The following is a 21235-nucleotide window of genomic DNA, read 5'->3' as shown; positions in this document are numbered from 1 at the left end:
AATTCCCTGGTCCACTTGTCCCTACCCAACCACCCCATCCCCGGGCACTTTCCCATGCAAACGCAGGAGATGCAACACCTGTCCCTTTACCTCCCCCCTCTACTCCATCCAAGGTTCCTAACAGTCTTTCCAGGAGAGACAGAGATTCACCTGCACCTCCTCCAACCTTATCTATTGTATCCGCTGCTCTAGATGTCAACTTCTTTATATCGGCGAAACCAAACGCAGGCTCGGCGATCGTTTCGCTCAACACCTGCGCTCAGTCCGCCTTAACCAACCTGATCTCCCGGTGGCTGAGCACTTTAACTCCCCCTCCCACTCCCAGTCTGACCTTTCTGTCATGGGCCTCCTCCAGTGCCATAGTGAGGCCCACCAGAATTTGGAGGAGCAGCACCTCATATTTCGCTTGGGCAGCTTGCAGCCCAGCGGTACGAACATTGACTTCTCCAACTTTAGATAGTTCCTCTGTCCCTCTCTTCCCCTCCCCCTTCCTAGTTCTCCCTCTATCTTCCTGTCTCCACCTATATCCTTCCTTTGTCCGGCCCCCCTGACATCAGTCTGAAGAAGGGTCTCGACCAGAAACGTCACCCATTCCTTCTCTCCTGAGATGCTGCCTGACCAGCTGATTTACTCCAGCATTTTGTGAATAAGCGAAATATGAGGTGCTCTTCCTCCAATTTGCACTGGATCTCTATAATAGAAGGGGTTCCCCTCTTCCATTATAGATGAGGCTCTCACTTGGGTCTCCTCGACATCCTGTAGCTCTGCACTTGCTCCCCTTCCCCCCATTCATAACAAGGATAGAGTCCCCCTTGTCCTCCCCTTCCACCCATCAGCTGTCACGTACAGCATATAATCCTCCAACATTTTCGCCACCTCCAATGGGCTCCTACTACTGGCCACATCTTCCATAAATTAAGGGTAAACAAGCAAGGAAATGGTGTCATTTCAAGGTATAATTATTTTAAAAAATCTGCGTAATAGGGTTCCCGGCCCGAGCGGCCGCCATTGGTGGAGCGGGAGCACGTGGGCATTTGGCAATAATTTGAGCTATCTCAATGGTTCGTAATTTCAAAGGAACTTTGAGTTTAAAGTTGATTTTTCTGCTGAGTTCTTTGTACCCAGAGGTGTGCAAAACATGATTTTCAATCAAATCCGAGATGGTGACCAGCCAACCTTCTTACTTACTTTTAATTGGTACAGAATCAAATCATCCAATACCAAGCGATTTATATACGTCTCCGATAAACCATCAATGTTTGCTGGATTTTGGTCCTTGAAAATGGGATTTTTGGACCTTGAAAATCCTTGAAAAGTCCTTGAATTTATAGTTGTTCCAAGTGTACGAACCCTGAAAGCACATCAAAGGGAGTAACATCAGCTGATCAGTGCCTTACAGCGTGAGGTGCTAAATGATACGATACGATAGAACTTTATTTTTCCCAGGAGGGAATTTGATCTGCCAACAGTCATAAAAACACAAAATACATGAAACCTGAAATTAAAAAGTGGAATGGAAAGGCTTGGGGGATGTGCAAAGATTTGGGGGGGGAGGGAGGGAGTCAGTCTCAGCCCACCCCATGACAGAAGGGGGAGGAGTTGTAAAGTTTGATAGACACAGGGAAGAAGGATCTCCTGTGGCGTTCTGTCCTGCATCTTGCAAATTATCAAAGTATTTACTATATAAATTACAATTTCATCCCACGTCAGCTTTATCAGATACCATTGAACCCATGGAACTGGACTTTATCAAACAAAGCCGAGAGACTGCAAAATAGATCCAACCTTGATGTGTGTATGTGGCAACTTTCCTGAGTACAGGAGAAACTATAGAAGCAGATAGAATTATGATGTAAAAAAGCATTTGGGAAGTTAGGAACTTGGAAGATAAGATAAGACTAGAAGATAATGGGAAGTTCAGAATTGTCCCTGTAGACTGAGAGCTGTAACCAAATCTTCATTTGTTCTTCCCAATGTGGAGGAGGCCACAATATGAACACTGGATGCAATACTCCAGGTTGCAAGCAATGCACCAAGGATCAGCATCTTAGGGATGCCCATGGATCCACATCCTGCCATTGTTAATTGATCTGGTGTGCTTGAAGGCAGAGGTGTCATCAACATTGGTGTAGGTGACATCTCAGGGTAAGGTCACAAAAGGAAAGGTATTCAGGCAATGAAGAACAGCCTAAGATTGGAAATCAGAGGTGAGGTGAACATGAGGAAAGGAAGTGACAAACGACTTGAGATGATGTAATGTCTGTGATGTTGTGGGGGGGCGGGAGGTTGGTTCAAGTGATCAGGTGAAATGTGGGAGGTAGGGAGTTTGTTGGGGAGCCAGTACTGCACAGTGAAGGTGGCTGGTGAGGAGGACTATAGATAGTCTTATGACCTCTGGACAACATTTAACATTCAACATGAAGATGGAGCGTGCCATGAAAGATGTCCTGACAATTTAACCTAAGAATGAGAGTTAGTGCCAAACATTGTGGGATAAATATTCTGTTGCTTTCATTGTCAAACAATGACAACTAAATCACCACTTTTAAAATGTAATTTTCCAAACTTGCAAGTTTAATAATGTGTTTATCTCTGCAGATTAGTAGGGGAGACAAACCATCTCCAGCTGGGAATCACATCAACGTGAATGACTCTGAATCAACATCAATGCTTCTCAGAAACAACGAGCAGCCTGAGTGCAAAGTGGTTGAAGTGAGTATATTCAGGCAACATTTCAAACACTTCACACAGCAGGTTGGATATTTTTCTGTATTTCCTATTGCTGGATCATGTTGGGATGCAGGAGCACCAACAGTCTGAGACTCAACCAAATCTCCCATTGTTCACATGGAGCCTGGTAGATTTTATTGAGGAAGGCAATGGTGAAGAAGTTCTGCTTCAAACCTTTCCTTTTTGTCAGATTCTGTTCTAGAAAAGGTTAGTAACACAGTATTATTGATGAGGTTGGAATGACTTCCTTTTATCACAGCCCAGTGTGTAATTGGCTTTGCATTGGTGTTTGCTGCCAACAACATCCAACCCACTGGTGTCTGTTTGATTGCTGCTGGAGGACAATGCAGAAACTGTTTGTTTTCTGTTTGAAGACTGGTTGTCTTTTGAATTAGGTAGCTGCTACCTTTATACAACTCCTGAAGATGTGTGCATTTCTGTAACAACTTTACTAACTTGAATTAAAAAAAAAAAAAATACAGGTAAATTTGGGTAAAGTCTGATTTCAGTACATCAATCTTTCAAATCTGGGGTCACCTGTTAATTATTAGATTATGTCTGATTTGGTGACTGACTACTCTGTTGAACAAAATAGGTCCTGTGTATTCACTCTATATTGGTCTCTTATATTCATTTTGGACACCACAATTGGATCTTCCCTCAGACTCCACTGGTCCAAAGAAAGCAATCTAGTTCATCTAATCTTTCTTCATAGATACAATTTTCCATTCCTGTCAACATCCTCGTACATCTCTCTATTCTCTCTGGTGCGATCTCATCTTTCCTAAATGTGTCAGCAATACTCAAAAAACTCAATACTTGCATAATTTTACCTTCATAGAACAGTACTGACTTTGTTTGATTCAATTATTTCTCAGTTGGTAGTACTTCCTTAATTAATTGGTTCTACCATTTTTTCCAACAACAGATGTTATGTTTATCCACCTCTAGTGACCTGCTTTCTCCCTCCCTCTGGCTTTGCATTGGGAGTTTTCCAATGCTCTGGTTCCTCTCCGGAATGTAAGGATTTGTGGAAGATGGTAAACGATGCATCCACTCCAGCAATGGCCGCTTCTTTCAGGATCCCAGACACAAGATATCAGAGGACTTCTCTGTTTTTAGGCCGTGAGGTGCTAAATGATACGATACGATAGAACTTTATTTTTCCCAGGAGGGAATTTGATCTGCCAACAGTCATAAAAACACAAAATACATGAAACCTGAACTTAAAATGTGGAATGGAAAGGCTTGGGGGATGGGCAAAGATTTGGGGGGGGGGAGGGAAGTCAGTCTCAGCCCACCCCATGACAGAAGGAGGAGGAGTTGTAAAGTTTGATAGACACAGGGAAGAAGGATCTCCTGTGGCGTTCTGTCCTGCATCTTGCAAATGATTAAAGCATTTACTATATAAATTACAATCTCATCCCACATCAGCTTTATCAGCTACCACTGAACCCATGGAACTGGATTTTAATAAAAACAAAACCGAGAGACTGCAAAATAGATCCAACCTTGATGTGTGTATGTGGCAACTTTCCTGAGTACAGGAGAAACTATAGAAGCAGATAGAATTATGATGTAAAAAAAGCATTTGGGAAGTTAGGAACTTGGAAGATAAGATAAGACTAGAAGATAATAGGAAGTTCAGAATTGCCCCCTGTAGACAGAGCTGTAACCAAATCTTCATTTGTTCTTTCCAATGTGGAGGAGGCCACAATATGAACACTGGATGCAATACTCCAGGTTGCAAGCAATGCACCAAGGATAAGCATCTTAGGGATGCCCATGGATCCACATCCTGCCATTGTTAAATGATCTGGTGTGCTTGAAGGCAGAGGTGTCATCAACATTGGTGTACGTGACATCTCAGGGTAAGGTCACAAAAGGAAAGGTATTCAGGCAATGAAGAGCAGCCTAAGATTGGAAATCAGAGGTGAGGTGAGCATGAGGAAAGGAAGTGACAAACTACTTGAGATGATGTAATGTCTGTGATGTTGTGGGGGGGCGGGTGGTTGGTTCAAGTGATCAGGTGAAATGTGGGAGGTAGGGAGTTTGTTGGGGAGCCCGTACTGCACAGTGAGGGTGGCTGGTGAGGAGGACTATAGATAGTCTTATGACCTCTGGACAACATTTAACATTCAACATGAAGATGGAGCGTGCCATGAAAGATGTCCTGACAATTTAACCTAAGAATGAGAGTTAGTGCCAAACATTGTGGGATAAATATTCTGTTGCTTTCATTGTCAAACAATGACAACTAAATCACCACTTTTAAAATGTAATTTTCCAAACTTGCAAGTTTAATAATGTGTTTATCTCTGCAGATTGGTAGGGGTGGCAACCCATCTCCAGCTGGGACTAACATCAACGTGAATGTCTCTGAATCAACATCAATGCCTCTCAGAAGCAACGAGCAGCCTGAGTGCAAAGTGGTTGAAGTGAGTATATTCAGGCAACATTTCAAACACTTCACACAGCAGGTTGGATATTTTTCTGTATTTCCTATTGCTGGATCATGTTGGGATGCAGGAGCACCAACAGTCTGAGCCTCAACCAAATCTCCCATTGTTCACATGGAGCCTGGTAGATTTTATTGAGGAAGGCAATGGTGAGAACGTTCTGCTTCAAACCTTTCCTTTTTGTCAGATTCTGTTCTAGAAAAGGTTAGTAACACAGTATTATTGATGAGGTTGGAATGACTTCCTTTTATCACAGCCCAGTGTGTAATTGGCTTTGCATTGGTGTTTGCTGCCAACAACATCCAACCCACTGGTGTCTGTTTGATTGCTGCTGGAGGACAATGCAGAAACTGTTTGTTTTCTGTTTGAAGACTGGTTGTCTTTTGAATTAGGTAGCTGCTACCTTTATACAACTCCTGAAGATGTGTGCATTTCTGTAACAACTTTACTAACTTGAATTAAAAAAAAAAAAAATACAGGTAAATTTGGGTAAAGTCTGATTTCAGTACATCAATCTTTCAAATCTGGGGTCACCTGTTAATTATTAGATTATGTCTGATTTGGTGACTGACTACTCTGTTGAACAAAATAGGTCCTGTGTATTCACTCTATATTGGTCTCTTATATTCATTTTGGACACCACAATTGGATCTTCCCTCAGACTCCACTGGTCCAAAGAAAGCAATCTAGTTCATCTAATCTTTCTTCATAGATACAATTTTCCATTCCTGTCAACATCCTCGTACATCTCTCTATTCTCTCTGGTGCGATCTCATCTTTCCTAAATGTGTCAGCAATACTCAAAAAACTCAATACTTGCATAATTTTACCTTCATAGAACAGTACTGACTTTGTTTGATTCAATTATTTCTCAGTTGGTAGTACTTCCTTAATTAATTGGTTCTACCATTTTTTCCAACAACAGATGTTATGTTTATCCACCTCTAGTGACCTGCTTTCTCCCTCCCTCTGGCTTTGCATTGGGAGTTTTCCAATGCTCTGGTTCCTCTCCGGAATGTAAGGATTTGTGGAAGATGGTAAACGATGCATCCACTCCAGCAATGGCCGCTTCTTTCAGGATCCCAGACACAAGATATCAGAGGACTTCTCTGTTTTTAGGCCGTGAGGTGCTAAATGATACGATACGATAGAACTTTATTTTTCCCAGGAGGGAATTTGATCTGCCAACAGTCATAAAAACACAAAATACATGAAACCTGAACTTAAAATGTGGAATGGAAAGGCTTGGGGGATGGGCAAAGATTTGGGGGGGGGGAGGGGAGTCAGTCTCAGCCCACCCCATGACAGAAGGAGGAGGAGTTGTAAAGTTTGATAGACACAGGGAAGAAGGATCTCCTGTGGCGTTCTGTCCTGCATCTTGCAAATGATTAAAGCATTTACTATATAAATTACAATCTCATCCCACATCAGCTTTATCAGCTACCACTGAACCCATGGAACTGGATTTTAATAAAAACAAAACCGAGAGACTGCAAAATAGATCCAACCTTGATGTGTGTATGTGGCAACTTTCCTGAGTACAGGAGAAACTATAGAAGCAGATAGAATTATGATGTAAAAAAAGCATTTGGGAAGTTAGGAACTTGGAAGATAAGATAAGACTAGAAGATAATAGGAAGTTCAGAATTGCCCCCTGTAGACAGAGCTGTAACCAAATCTTCATTTGTTCTTTCCAATGTGGAGGAGGCCACAATATGAACACTGGATGCAATACTCCAGGTTGCAAGCAATGCACCAAGGATAAGCATCTTAGGGATGCCCATGGATCCACATCCTGCCATTGTTAAATGATCTGGTGTGCTTGAAGGCAGAGGTGTCATCAACATTGGTGTACGTGACATCTCAGGGTAAGGTCACAAAAGGAAAGGTATTCAGGCAATGAAGAGCAGCCTAAGATTGGAAATCAGAGGTGAGGTGAACATGAGGAAAGGAAGTGACAAACTACTTGAGATGATGTAATGTCTGTGATGTTGTGGGGGGGGGGGGGCGGGAGGTTGGTTCAAGTGATCAGGTGAAATGTGGGAGGTAGGGAGTTTGTTGGGGAGCCCGTACTGCACAGTGAGGGTGGCTGGTGAGGAGGACTATAGATAGTCTTATGACCTCTGGACAACATTTAACATTCAACATGAAGATGGAGCGTGCCATGAAAGATGTCCTGACAATTTAACCTAAGAATGAGAGTTAGTGCCAAACATTGTGGGATAAATATTCTGTTGCTTTCATTGTCAAACAATGACAACTAAATCACCACTTTTAAAATGTAATTTTCCAAACTTGCAAGTTTAATAATGTGTTTATCTCTGCAGATTGGTAGGGGTGGCAACCCATCTCCAGCTGGGACTAACATCAACGTGAATGTCTCTGAATCAACATCAATGCCTCTCAGAAGCAACGAGCAGCCTGAGTGCAAAGTGGTTGAAGTGAGTATATTCAGGCAACATTTCAAACACTTCACACAGCAGGTTGGATATTTTTCTGTATTTCCTATTGCTGGATCATGTTGGGATGCAGGAGCACCAACAGTCTGAGCCTCAACCAAATCTCCCATTGTTCACATGGAGCCTGGTAGATTTTATTGAGGAAGGCAATGGTGAGAACGTTCTGCTTCAAACCTTTCCTTTTTGTCAGATTCTGTTCTAGAAAAGGTTAGTAACACAGTATTATTGATGAGGTTGGATTGACTTCCTTTTATCACAGCCCAGTGTGTAATTGGCTTTGCATTGGTGTTTGCTGCCAACAACATCCAACCCACTGGTGTCTGTTTGATTGCTGCTGGAGGACAATGCAGAAACTGTTTGTTTTCTGTTTGAAGACTGGTTGTCTTTTGAATTAGGTAGCTGCTACCTTTATACAACTCCTGAAGATGTGTGCATTTCTGTAACAACTTTACTAACTTGAATTAAAAAAAAAAAAAATACAGGTAAATTTGGGTAAAGTCTGATTTCAGTACATCAATCTTTCAAATCTGGGGTCACCTGTTAATTATTAGATTATGTCTGATTTGGTGACTGACTACTCTGTTGAACAAAATAGGTCCTGTGTATTCACTCTATATTGGTCTCTTATATTCATTTTGGACACCACAATTGGATCTTCCCTCAGACTCCACTGGTCCAAAGAAAGCAATCTAGTTCATCTAATCTTTCTTCATAGATACAATTTTCCATTCCTGTCAACATCCTCGTACATCTCTCTATTCTCTCTGGTGCGATCTCATCTTTCCTAAATGTGTCAGCAATACTCAAAAAACTCAATACTTGCATAATTTTACCTTCATAGAACAGTACTGACTTTGTTTGATTCAATTATTTCTCAGTTGGTAGTACTTCCTTAATTAATTGGTTCTACCATTTTTTCCAACAACAGATGTTATGTTTATCCACCTCTAGTGACCTGCTTTCTCCCTCCCTCTGGCTTTGCATTGGGAGTTTTCCAATGCTCTGGTTCCTCTCCGGAATGTAAGGATTTGTGGAAGATGGTAAACGATGCATCCACTCCAGCAATGGCCGCTTCTTTCAGGATCCCAGACACAAGATATCAGAGGACTTCTCTGTTTTTAGGCCGTGAGGTGCTAAATGATACGATACGATAGAACTTTATTTTTCCCAGGAGGGAATTTGATCTGCCAACAGTCATAAAAACACAAAATACATGAAACCTGAACTTAAAATGTGGAATGGAAAGGCTTGGGGGATGGGCAAAGATTTGGGGGGGGGGAGGGGAGTCAGTCTCAGCCCACCCCATGACAGAAGGAGGAGGAGTTGTAAAGTTTGATAGACACAGGGAAGAAGGATCTCCTGTGGCGTTCTGTCCTGCATCTTGCAAATGATTAAAGCATTTACTATATAAATTACAATCTCATCCCACATCAGCTTTATCAGCTACCACTGAACCCATGGAACTGGATTTTAATAAAAACAAAACCGAGAGACTGCAAAATAGATCCAACCTTGATGTGTGTATGTGGCAACTTTCCTGAGTACAGGAGAAACTATAGAAGCAGATAGAATTATGATGTAAAAAAAGCATTTGGGAAGTTAGGAACTTGGAAGATAAGATAAGACTAGAAGATAATAGGAAGTTCAGAATTGCCCCCTGTAGACAGAGCTGTAACCAAATCTTCATTTGTTCTTTCCAATGTGGAGGAGGCCACAATATGAACACTGGATGCAATACTCCAGGTTGCAAGCAATGCACCAAGGATAAGCATCTTAGGGATGCCCATGGATCCACATCCTGCCATTGTTAAATGATCTGGTGTGCTTGAAGGCAGAGGTGTCATCAACATTGGTGTACGTGACATCTCAGGGTAAGGTCACAAAAGGAAAGGTATTCAGGCAATGAAGAGCAGCCTAAGATTGGAAATCAGAGGTGAGGTGAACATGAGGAAAGGAAGTGACAAACTACTTGAGATGATGTAATGTCTGTGATGTTGTGGGGGGGCGGGAGGTTGGTTCAAGTGATCAGGTGAAATGTGGGAGGTAGGGAGTTTGTTGGGGAGCCCGTACTGCACAGTGAGGGTGGCTGGTGAGGAGGACTATAGATAGTCTTATGACCTCTGGACAACATTTAACATTCAACATGAAGATGGAGCGTGCCATGAAAGATGTCCTGACAATTTAACCTAAGAATGAGAGTTAGTGCCAAACATTGTGGGATAAATATTCTGTTGCTTTCATTGTCAAACAATGACAACTAAATCACCACTTTTAAAATGTAATTTTCCAAACTTGCAAGTTTAATAATGTGTTTATCTCTGCAGATTGGTAGGGGTGGCAAACCATCTCCAGCTGGGAATCACATCAACGTGAATGACTCTGAATCAATATCAATGCCTCTCAGAAGCAACGAGCAGCCTGAGTGCAAAGTGGTTGAAGTGAGTATATTCAGGCAACATTTCAAACACTTCACACAGCAGGTTGGATATTTTTCTGTATTTCCTATTGCTGGATCATGTTGGGATGCAGGAGCACCAACAGTCTGAGCCTCAACCAAATCTCCCATTGTTCACATGGAGCCTGGTAGATTTTATTGAGGAAGGCAATGGTGAGAACGTTCTGCTTCAAACCTTTCCTTTTTGTCAGATTCTGTTCTAGAAAAGGTTAGTAACACAGTATTATTGATGAGGTTGGAATGACTTCCTTTTATCACAGCCCAGTGTGTAATTGGCTTTGCATTGGTGTTTGCTGCCAACAACATCCAACCCACTGGTGTCTGTTTGATTGCTGCTGGAGGACAATGCAGAAACTGTTTGTTTTCTGTTTGAAGACTGGTTGTCTTTTGAATTAGGTAGCTGCTACCTTTATACAACTCCTGAAGATGTGTGCATTTCTGTAACAACTTTACTAACTTGAATTAAAAAAAAAAAAAATACAGGTAAATTTGGGTAAAGTCTGATTTCAGTACATCAATCTTTCAAATCTGGGGTCACCTGTTAATTATTAGATTATGTCTGATTTGGTGACTGACTACTCTGTTGAACAAAATAGGTCCTGTGTATTCACTCTATATTGGTCTCTTATATTCATTTTGGACACCACAATTGGATCTTCCCTCAGACTCCACTGGTCCAAAGAAAGCAATCTAGTTCATCTAATCTTTCTTCATAGATACAATTTTCCATTCCTGTCAACATCCTCGTACATCTCTCTATTCTCTCTGGTGCGATCTCATCTTTCCTAAATGTGTCAGCAATACTCAAAAAACTCAATACTTGCATAATTTTACCTTCATAGAACAGTACTGACTTTGTTTGATTAAATTATTTCTCAGTTGGTAGTACTTCCTTAATTAATTGGTTCTACCATTTTTTCCAACAACAGATGTTATGTTTATCCACCTCTAGTGACCTGCTTTCTCCCTCCCTCTGGCTTTGCATTGGGAGTTTTCCAATGCTCTGGTTCCTCTCCGGAATGTAAGGATTTGTGGAAGATGGTAAACGATGCATCCACTCCAGCAATGGCCGCTTCTTTCAGGATCCCAGACACAAGATATCAGAGGACTTCTCTGTTTTTAGGCCGTGAGGTGCTAAATGATACGATACGATAGAACTTTATTTTTCCCAGGAGGGAATTTGATCTGCCAACAGTCATAAAAACACAAAATACATGAAACCTGAACTTAAAATGTGGAATGGAAAGGCTTGGGGGATGGGCAAAGATTTGGGGGGGGGGGAGGGGAGTCAGTCTCAGCCCACCCCATGACAGAAGGAGGAGGAGTTGTAAAGTTTGATAGACACAGGGAAGAAGGATCTCCTGTGGCGTTCTGTCCTGCATCTTGCAAATGATTAAAGCATTTACTATATAAATTACAATCTCATCCCACATCAGCTTTATCAGCTACCACTGAACCCATGGAACTGGATTTTAATAAAAACAAAACCGAGAGACTGCAAAATAGATCCAACCTTGATGTGTGTATGTGGCAACTTTCCTGAGTACAGGAGAAACTATAGAAGCAGATAGAATTATGATGTAAAAAAAGCATTTGGGAAGTTAGGAACTTGGAAGATAAGATAAGACTAGAAGATAATAGGAAGTTCAGAATTGCCCCCTGTAGACAGAGCTGTAACCAAATCTTCATTTGTTCTTTCCAATGTGGAGGAGGCCACAATATGAACACTGGATGCAATACTCCAGGTTGCAAGCAATGCACCAAGGATAAGCATCTTAGGGATGCCCATGGATCCACATCCTGCCATTGTTAATTGATCTGGTGTGCTTGAAGGCAGAGGTGTCATCAACATTGGTGTACGTGACATCTCAGGGTAAGGTCACAAAAGGAAAGGTATTCAGGCAATGAAGAGCAGCCTAAGATTGGAAATCAGAGGTGAGGTGAACATGAGGAAAGGAAGTGACAAACTACTTGAGATGATGTAATGTCTGTGATGTTGTGGGGGGGGGGGGGGGGCGGGAGGTTGGTTCAAGTGATCAGGTGAAATGTGGGAGGTAGGGAGTTTGTTGGGGAGCCAGTACTGCACAGTGAAGGTGGCTGGTGAGGAGGACTATAGATAGTCTTATGACCTCTGGACAACATTTAACATTCAACATGAAGATGGAGCGTGCCATGAAAGATGTCCTGACAATTTAACCTAAGAATGAGAGTTAGTGCCAAACATTGTGGGATAAATATTCTGTTGCTTTCATTGTCAAACAATGACAACTAAATCACCACTTTTAAAATGTAATTTTCCAAACTTGCAAGTTTAATAATGTGTTTATCTCTGCAGATTGGTTGGGGAGACAACCCATCTCCAGCTGGGAATCACATCAACGTGAATGACTCTGAATCAACATCAATGCCTCTCAGAAGCAAGGAGCAGCCTGAGTGCAAAGTGGTTGAAGTGAGTATATTCAGGCAACATTTCAAACACTTCACACAGCAGGTTGGATATTTTTCTGTATTTCCTATTGCTGGATCATGTTGGGATGCAGGAGCACCAACAGTCTGAGCCTCAACCAAATCTCCCATTGTTCACATGGAGCCTGGTAGATTTTATTGAGGAAGGCAATGGTGAGAAAGTTCTGCTTCAAACCTTTCCTTTTTGTCAGATTCTGTTCTAGAAAAGGTTAGTAACACAGTATTATTGATGAGGTTGGAATGACTTCCTTTTATCACAGCCCAGTGTGTAATTGGCTTTGCATTGACGTGTTTGCTGCCAACAACATCCAACCCACTGGTGCCTGTTTGATTGCTGCTGGAGGACAATGCAGAAACTGTTTGTTTTCTGTTTGAAGACTGGTTGTCTTTTGAATTACGTAGCTGCTACCTTTATACAACTCCTGAAGATGTGTGCATTTCTGTAACAACTTTACTAACTTGAATTTAAAAAAAAAAATTACAGGTAAATTTGGGAAAAGTCTGATTTCAGTACATCAATCTTCCAAATCTGGGGTCACCTGTTAATTATTAGATTATGTCTGATTTGGTGACTGACTACTCTGTTGAACAAAATAGGTCCTGTGTATTCATTCTATATTGGTCTCTTATATTCATTTTGGACACCACAATTGGATCTTCCCTCAGACTCCACTGGTCCAAAGAAAGCAATCTAGTTCATCTAATCTTTCTTCATAGATACAATTTTCCATTCCTGTCAACATCCTCGTACATCTCTCTATTCTCTCTGGTGCGATCTCATCTTTCCTAAATGTGTCAGCAATACTCAAAAAACTCAATACTTGCATAATTTTACCTTCATAGAACAGTACTGACTTTGTTTGATTAAATTATTTCTCAGCTGGTAGTACTTCCTTAATTAATTGGTTCTACCATTTTTTCCAACAACAGATGTTATGTTTATCCACCTCTAGTGACCTGCTTTCTCCCTCCCTCTGGCTTTGCATTAGGAGTTTTCCAATGCTCTGGTTCCTCTCCGGAATGTAAGGATTTGTGGAAGATGGTAAACGATGCATCCACTCCAGCAATGGCCGCTTCTTTCAGGATCCCAGTCACAAGATATCAGAGGACTTCTCTGTTTTTAGGCCCATCTGTTTACCCAGGACTACATTTTTACTGATGATGATATTAGTTCCTCCCCAAGTGGACCATTCTTTAGAAAGTGAACAAAAATGTCACACACGTGACCAGACATCATCACATAAAGTAATACATTGAAAAATTCTTGTAAGAGATTAATTTTATTCATTGCTATTTTTCTACCCACAGAACTATAATGCCTGTCTTTTTTAAAAATTCAGAGTTTGTAAGATAAAACTAGGTTATGTAAAAAATGCTTTGTGTGAGGTCATATTTGACCTCTGACCCTAAACAAACGTCAGCATAACATAAAAATGTCACTTGTTAAACTTTGACATATACGTCATATACGTCATATATACAGTACAAAACAACAAACCTGTAATGCTTTCAGAATTAGAAGAGATGTATTCCACAATTTTTCATACGTTTGGTTACACACGTGACTAAGAATGGCCTAAGCATGATGCAGTATGAATTGGACTAATTGGATTTTCATTGTACTTGCTATTTCACAGCATGTGACACACTGGGAAGCCAATGCAAAATATCTGTTTAACCCTTGCCATTTCCTTGTTTCCTAAAACTATTTACCCAGCTTTATTTTTTAAGTACCTAAAGTTTACATGAACCACTGTCTTCCTTTTATCTGCTTGGAACAACTCTTGTTATAATAGTCCTCCCTGGTTTGCTCTCGAGGTTTATTTTCTGTTTTTATCTTTATTGTCCTCCTTTGCTGGATTCTAAATATCTCCCATTTTTCAGGTCTATCATTAACTTTGGTATCCTTATACATTTTCTCTTCGACTTAGTATCCTCCATAACTGCATTGGTTCCCCATAATCTGTTTATCTCTTCCTTCTCACTGCGATATATTGTCATGTGTCTGTGACTCAATGTGCAGCATAATCGTGGGATGATGAAGGAGGGATTGTCAAAAACAGAGCAGCGTCAAGTCCCAGTGCACAGTGGTAAATTTGGCTGTCCTTCAATGCATCAATGAAATAGACAAAGCTGGACAACTCTGTGGACAGATAAACAGAGTTGATGTTTCATGTTCAAGATCTTTTGTCAGAACCATTCTGACAAATAATCTTCATGCTGAAACATGAACTCTTTATCACTTTCTGTGGATGCTGTTACCCACCGAGTGTTTCTCACATTTTCGGTTTTTGATTTCAGATTTGTATCATGTTTATTTTCTTGATCTCTGTTCAATGCAGTGTTTATAGCTGAACGTATGAATGCATAGCCTGACATAACTGTTCAGAAAGTTTCTGACATATGACATCCATTTACAGATGACCAAGAACTCCTGAAACAGACGACCATTCCAGTCCAGCCTCAAGAAGCTGAAATATTCTCATCCTCTGAACAGTTCAGGCTTCACCTTATTTACACATTCCACGCTGTATTTACACAAGACTCTGCTCCTCCGTACAACATCCTCAAATCAGCAGCCATCAAATGACCAGCATCTGAAGACTAAAACACTTGAAATGAAAAGAGAAATTTGATTTTGAGAGAAAACTTGCTGACAATATCAGTAAGAGTTTATATGGATAAATGAAAAGAAAACGTATGGCTAAGCGTGGGACCTTCAGAGAATGAGACTGATGAATTAATAACGGGGTGAGGGAGCCTACTCCTGCACAGGTTTTGTTTTTATGCTCGCTGATAGTGACCGGAAAAACCAATTGGTGGAACTAGTTGCTAAATAATATAGTCTCACTTTGGTTCTGATGGGGAGGGGTGAGTGTTGTTCCTGAAATGTTCACTCTGAGTCAGAACTGCAGCCCCAAGAGGTGAAGGGGAAATGTTTAATGTGATGTCCTTGACTGCTGATGGATCATCACTTTCCAGGAAGGCGAGGAAGTGCTAGTGGCTGAGATCCACCTGCAAGTGCGACGGGAGGCAACGAGAGTCCAGTAGACTCTCCACTTCATCTCCTCTACTTTGCCATCAGGACCATCTTGCTTTTCAAAGGATGTAGCCCATTCAGTACACAATGATATTGTCCATTCCAAAAGTGAGATGTAACAATCGATGACTTAATGTCTAAATGTACTAATATTGTACATATTTTTCTCACTATTCCATAAAATAAATGTTAACCCAGTGAGGATAAGTATCCTGGGAGCCTTAACCATCTTCTCTGCCTCTGCTCCTTAATACACAGGTCTGTGGACATGGGCTTATGACGTATGGACATGGCATATATGCTCTAGCACTGCACTGATCAGTACCTCAGCATTTAGTTTGTGCTCTCCTGCCTTGCTGACCCTCCATTAATTCATTATCTTTTACTTCACTGGATTATTTTTAATTTTTTTGCCCACACGTGTTTCCATTTATAATTTGTTGTTAGATGGTCAGCAGACTAATAAAAAATGAGAAACCCTTGGTTTCCAGTAGCAGGGATGGTAGTGTAAGCGATGATATAAGTTAATCAACAAATGGCCTTCAAGGGCACTGCTCAATATCCAACAGATGTTGGATATCAATTTCCAATAGATGTACTGCGGCTCACAATGGCCATCGAGGGCACTGCTGGCCTAATGGCCATTGTTTGCAGCAGTACAGCTGTTGGATATTGGACGTGACTTAATTATCGGCAAATTGGTATTAAGGAAGGCAAACACAACGCTAGCATTTATTTCAAGAGGGCTGGATTACAATAACAGGGAAGTAATGCTGAGTCTCTAAGGTGCTGGTCAGGCTGCATTTTGAGTATTGTGACCAATTTAGGGCCCCATATCTGAGAAAGGATGTGCTGGCTCGGGAGAGGGTCCAGAGGAGGTTTACAAGAATGATCCCAGGAATGATTGGGTTACCATATGATCAGTGTTTGACGTACACGAGTGTAGATGAGGGGGAACCTCATTGAAACTTACCGAATAGTGAAAGGCTTAGATAGAGTGGATGTGGAGAAAATGTTTCCACAAGTGGGAGAGTCTAGGACTAGAGGTCATAGCCTCCGAATTAAGGGACGTTCCTTTAGAAAGTGAGGAATTCCTTTAGTCAGAGGGTGGTGAACCTGTGGAATTCTTTGCCGCAGAAGGCTGTGGAGGCCAAGTCAATGGATATTTGTACGGCAGAGATAGATAGATTCTTGATTTGTATAGGTGTCGGGTTATCATATCATATCATATATATACAGCCGGAAACAGGCCTTTTCGGCCCTCCAAGTCCGTGCCGCCCAGTGATCCCCGTACATTAACACTATCCTACACCCACTAGGGACAATTTTTACATTTACCCAGCCAATTAACCTACATACCTGTACGTCTTTGGAGTGTGGGAGGAAACCGAAGATCTCAGAGTAAACCCACGCAGGTCACGGGGAGAATGTACAAACTCCTTACAGTGCAGCACCCGTAGTCAGGATCGAACCTGAGTCTCCGGCGCTGCATTCGCTGTAAAGCAGCAACTCTACCGCTGCGCTACCGTGCCGCCCTATGGGGAGAAGGCAGAAAGAGATTGAGACATATATCCCTGACTTCCACATCCAAACACTCTTGGGAGAAAAAGCGCTTCCTGGACATATCAGGAGAATCAGAATCAGAATAACCTTTATTGTCATCCAAAAAAACAAGTCTATTGGACGAAATTCCGTTACCCACAGTCCAACAATAAGAGCAAAAACACACACAAAGCCAGTAAAGTCTGATCAAAGATAGTCCAAGGGTCTCCAATGAGGAGGATAGTAGCTCAGGACTGCTCTCTAGTTGTTGGTAGGATGGTTCAGCTGCCTGATAACAGTTGGGAAGAAACTGTCCCTGAATCTGGAGGCATTCATTTTCACACTTCTATACCCTTTGCCCGATGGGGGAGGGGAGACGAGGGAGTGGCCCGGGTGCGACTCGTCCTTGATTATGCTGCTGGACTTGCCGAGGCTGGCCAGCAGCATAATCAAGAATGAATCTTACCCAGGTTACTCCCTCTTCTCCCCTCCCATCAGGCAAGAGGTACAGAAGTGTGAAAACGCATACCTCCAGATCCAGGGAGAGTTTCATCCCAGCTGTTATCAGGCAACTGAACCATCCCCTCACTTGGACACTCGCTACTATCTACCTCATTTTGAATTTATTATGGGTAACAAGGAAATGGCAGACGAGTTGAACAGGTACTTTGGATCTGTCTTCACGAAGGAAGACACAAACAATCTCCCAGATGTTCTAGTGGCCAGAGATACCAGGGTGACGGAGGAACTGAAGGAAATTCACATTAGGCAGGAAATGGTGTTGGGTATTCTGATAGGACTGAAAGCTGATAAACCCCCAGGGCCTGATGGTCTGCATCCCAGGGTACTTAAGGAAGTGGCTCTAGAAATTGTGGACGCATTGGTGATCATTTTCCAATGTTCTACAGATTCAGGATCAGTTCCTGTGGATTGGAGGGTAGCTAATGTTATCCCACTTTTTAAGAAAGAAGGGAGAGCCAAAACAGGAAATTATAGACCAGTTAGTCTGACATCAGTGGTGGGGAAGATGCTGGAGTCAATTATAAAAGAAGAAATTGCGGAACATTTGGATAGCAGTAACAGGATCGTTCCGAGTCAGCATGGATTTACGAAGGGGAAATCACGCTTGACTAATCTTATGGAATTTTTTGAGGATGTAATTAGGAAAATGGACAAGGGAAAGCCAGTGGATGTAGTGTACCTGGACTTTCAAAAAGTCTTTGATAAGGTCTCACATAGGAGATAATTGTGCAAAATTAGAGCACATGGTATTGGGGGTAGGGTGCTGACATGGATAGAAAATTGGTTGGCAGACAGGAATCAGAGTAGGGATAAACGATTCTTTCAGAATGGCAGGCAGTGACTAGTGGGGTACCGCAAGGCTTGGTGCTGGGACCGCAGCTATTTACAATATACATTAATGACTTAGATGAAGGGATTGAGCAATCAGCAGTAGCAGCAGCAGCAATCAGCAGTAGCAGCAGCAGCAATCAGCAGTAGCAGCAGCAGCAGCAATCAGCAGTAGCAGCAGCAGCGTTGCTTGGGAAGTAGTGTGTGGGGATTGTGTGGGGATAGTAAGGAGTAAGACCTGTGTGATCTCCCGGACTAGTTTCGATCGCCTAGCTTGGGGTCGGAGAGGAATTTCCCGGATTTTTTCCCAAATTGGCCTGGGTTTTTTATCCGGTTTTTCGCCTCTCCCAGGAGATCACTCAGTTCTTTTGGGTGGGCGGTTGGAACGGTTGGAGTAGCGGCCGGGCGGTAGGTTTAGTAACCGAGCGCGGGGCTTTGTTTGGAGAGTATGACTGCCAGGGCAGTTTTTTGTTCTGGGTGTCGGATGTGGGGAATCTGGGAGTCTGATAGTCTTCCAGACATCCACATCTGCGCCAGGTGTGACGAGATGGGGCTCCTAAGGGACCGTATTAGGAACCTGGAGCGGCAGATTGATGACCTCCGTCTGATCAGGGAGAGTGAGGAGGTTATAGATAGGAGTTACAGAGAGGTGGTCACTCCTAGACCACGGGAGGTAGACAAGTGGGTCACTGTTAGGGGGGGCAAGGAACAGAGGCAGGGACTAGGGAGTACCCCGGTGGCTGTACCCCTTGGAAATAAGTACTCCTGTTTAAGTACTGTTGGGGGGGACAGCCTACCTGGGGGCAACGACGGTGCCCGGGCCTCTGGCAAGGAGTCCGGCCCTGTTGCTCAGAAGGGTAGGGAAAGGAAGAGGAGAGCAGTAGTAATAGGGGACTCTATAGTGAGGGGGTCAGATAGGCGTTTCTGTGGACGCAGTCGGGAGACCCGGATGGTGGTTTGCCTCCCTGGTGCCGGTGTCTGGGATGCGTCTGAGCGTGTCCAGGATATCCTGAAAGGGGAGGGAGAGGAGCCAGAGGTCGTGGTACATAGAGGTACCAACAATATAGGTAGGATAAGGGAAGAGGTCCTGAAAGGAGAATTCAGGGGGCTAGGAAGAGAGTTAAAAAAAAGGACTTCCAAAGTAATAATCTCAGGCTTACTGCCTGTGCCACGCGATAGTGAGAATAGGAATGGAGTGAGGTGGAGGATAAATACGTGGCTGAGGAACTGGTGCAGGGAGCAGGGTTTCAAGTTTCTGGATCATTGGGACCTCTTCTGGGGGAAGTATGACCTGTACAAAAAGGACGGGTTGCATCTGAACCCGAGGGGAACCAATATCCTGGCGGGGAGATTTGCTAAAATAACCGCGGAGACTTTAAACTAGTACGGTTGGGGGGAGGGACTCAAACACAGATAGCTAATAGGCAGTGTGTGAGGCAGGAGGCAGAAAAGGGAAACACTCAGACCCAATATGTAGGAGAGAAAGAAGGGAAAAGAAATAAACTGAGAATAAGAAATGATGGGTCCCTTAAATGTGTATATTTTAATGCTAGGAGCATTGTAAGAAAGGTGGATGAGCTTAGAGCCTGGATTGACATCTGGAAGTATGATGTTGTGGCGATCAGTGAAACATGGTTGCAGGAGGGTTGCGATTGGCAATTAAATATTCCAGGATTTCATTGTTTCAGATGTGATAGAATCGGAGGGGCAAGAAGTGGGGGTGTTGCATTGCTTGTCAGGGAGGATATCACAGCAGTGCTTTGGCAGGACAGACTAGAAGGCTCGATTAAGGAGGCTGTTTGGGTGGAACTCAGAAATGAGAAAGGTTTAGCAACACTTATAGGGGTGTATTATAGACCGCCAAATAGGGAACGAGAATTGGAAGAGCAAATATGTAAGGAGATAGCAGATATTAGTAGTAAGCACAGAGTGGTGATTGTGGGTGATTTCAATTTTCCGTATATAGACTGGGAATCACATTCTGTTAAAGGGCTGGATGGTTTGGAGTTTGTAAAATGTGTGCAGGATAGTTTTTTGCAGCAATACGTAGAGGTGCCTACCAGAGAAGGGGCAGTGTTGGACCTCCTGTTAGGAAATGAGATGGGTCAGGTGACGGAGGTATGTGATGAGGAGCACTTTGGGTCTAGTGATCATAATGCCATTAGTTTCAATATCATTATGGAGAAGGTCAAATCTGGACCAAGGGTTGAGATTTTGGATTGGAGAAAGGCTAATTTTGAGGAGATGAGAAAGGATTTAAAAGGAGTGAAATGGAAATTGTTGTTTTATGAAAAGGATATAATAGAGAAATGGAGGATATTTAAAGGTGAAATTTTGAGAGTACAGAGTCTTTATGTCCCTGTTCGGTGGAAAGGAAAGAATAATAATTTGAAAGAGCCGTGGTTTTCCAGGGAAATTGGACACTTGGTTCGGAAAAAGAGGGAGATATACAATAAATATAAGCGGCAGGGAGTAAATGAGGTTCTTGAGGAATATAAAGAATGTAAAAGGAATCTTAAAAAGGAAATTAGAAAAGCGAAAAAAAGATATGAGGCTGCTTTGGCAAGTAATGTAAAAGTAAACCCCAAGGGGTTCTACAGATATGTCAATAGCAAAAGGATAGTGAGGGATAAAATTGGTCCATTAGAGAGTCAGAGTGGACAGCTATGTGCTGAGCCGGAAGAAATGGGGGAGATATTAAACAATTTCTTTTCTTCGGTATTTACCGAGGAGA

The 21235-nt window shown here is 42.4% G+C and overlaps 1 protein-coding gene across 1 annotated transcript in view; it reads left to right on the top strand.

Moving 5' to 3' along the window:
- The window catches only part of LOC144607895 (uncharacterized), a 34199-nt gene extending 17771 nt beyond the window's left edge, over positions 1 to 16428 (top strand). Inside the window, exons 9-10 of the mRNA XM_078425022.1 lie at positions 12439 to 12552; positions 14990 to 16428. Coding sequence (XP_078281148.1) covers positions 12439 to 12552; positions 14990 to 15007 — 132 coding nt within the window. The 3' untranslated portion in view covers positions 15008 to 16428. The remainder of the gene's footprint in view (positions 1 to 12438; positions 12553 to 14989) is intronic.
- Positions 16429 to 21235: the final 4807 nt, after the last annotated feature.

The sequence above is a fragment of the Rhinoraja longicauda genome, chromosome 30 (assembly GCF_053455715.1).
Source record: "Rhinoraja longicauda isolate Sanriku21f chromosome 30, sRhiLon1.1, whole genome shotgun sequence".
Taxonomy (NCBI): Eukaryota; Metazoa; Chordata; class Chondrichthyes; order Rajiformes; family Arhynchobatidae; genus Rhinoraja; species Rhinoraja longicauda.
The sequence above is the reverse complement of the archived record's forward strand: the minus strand, read 5'-3'. Positions and strand labels throughout refer to the sequence as shown.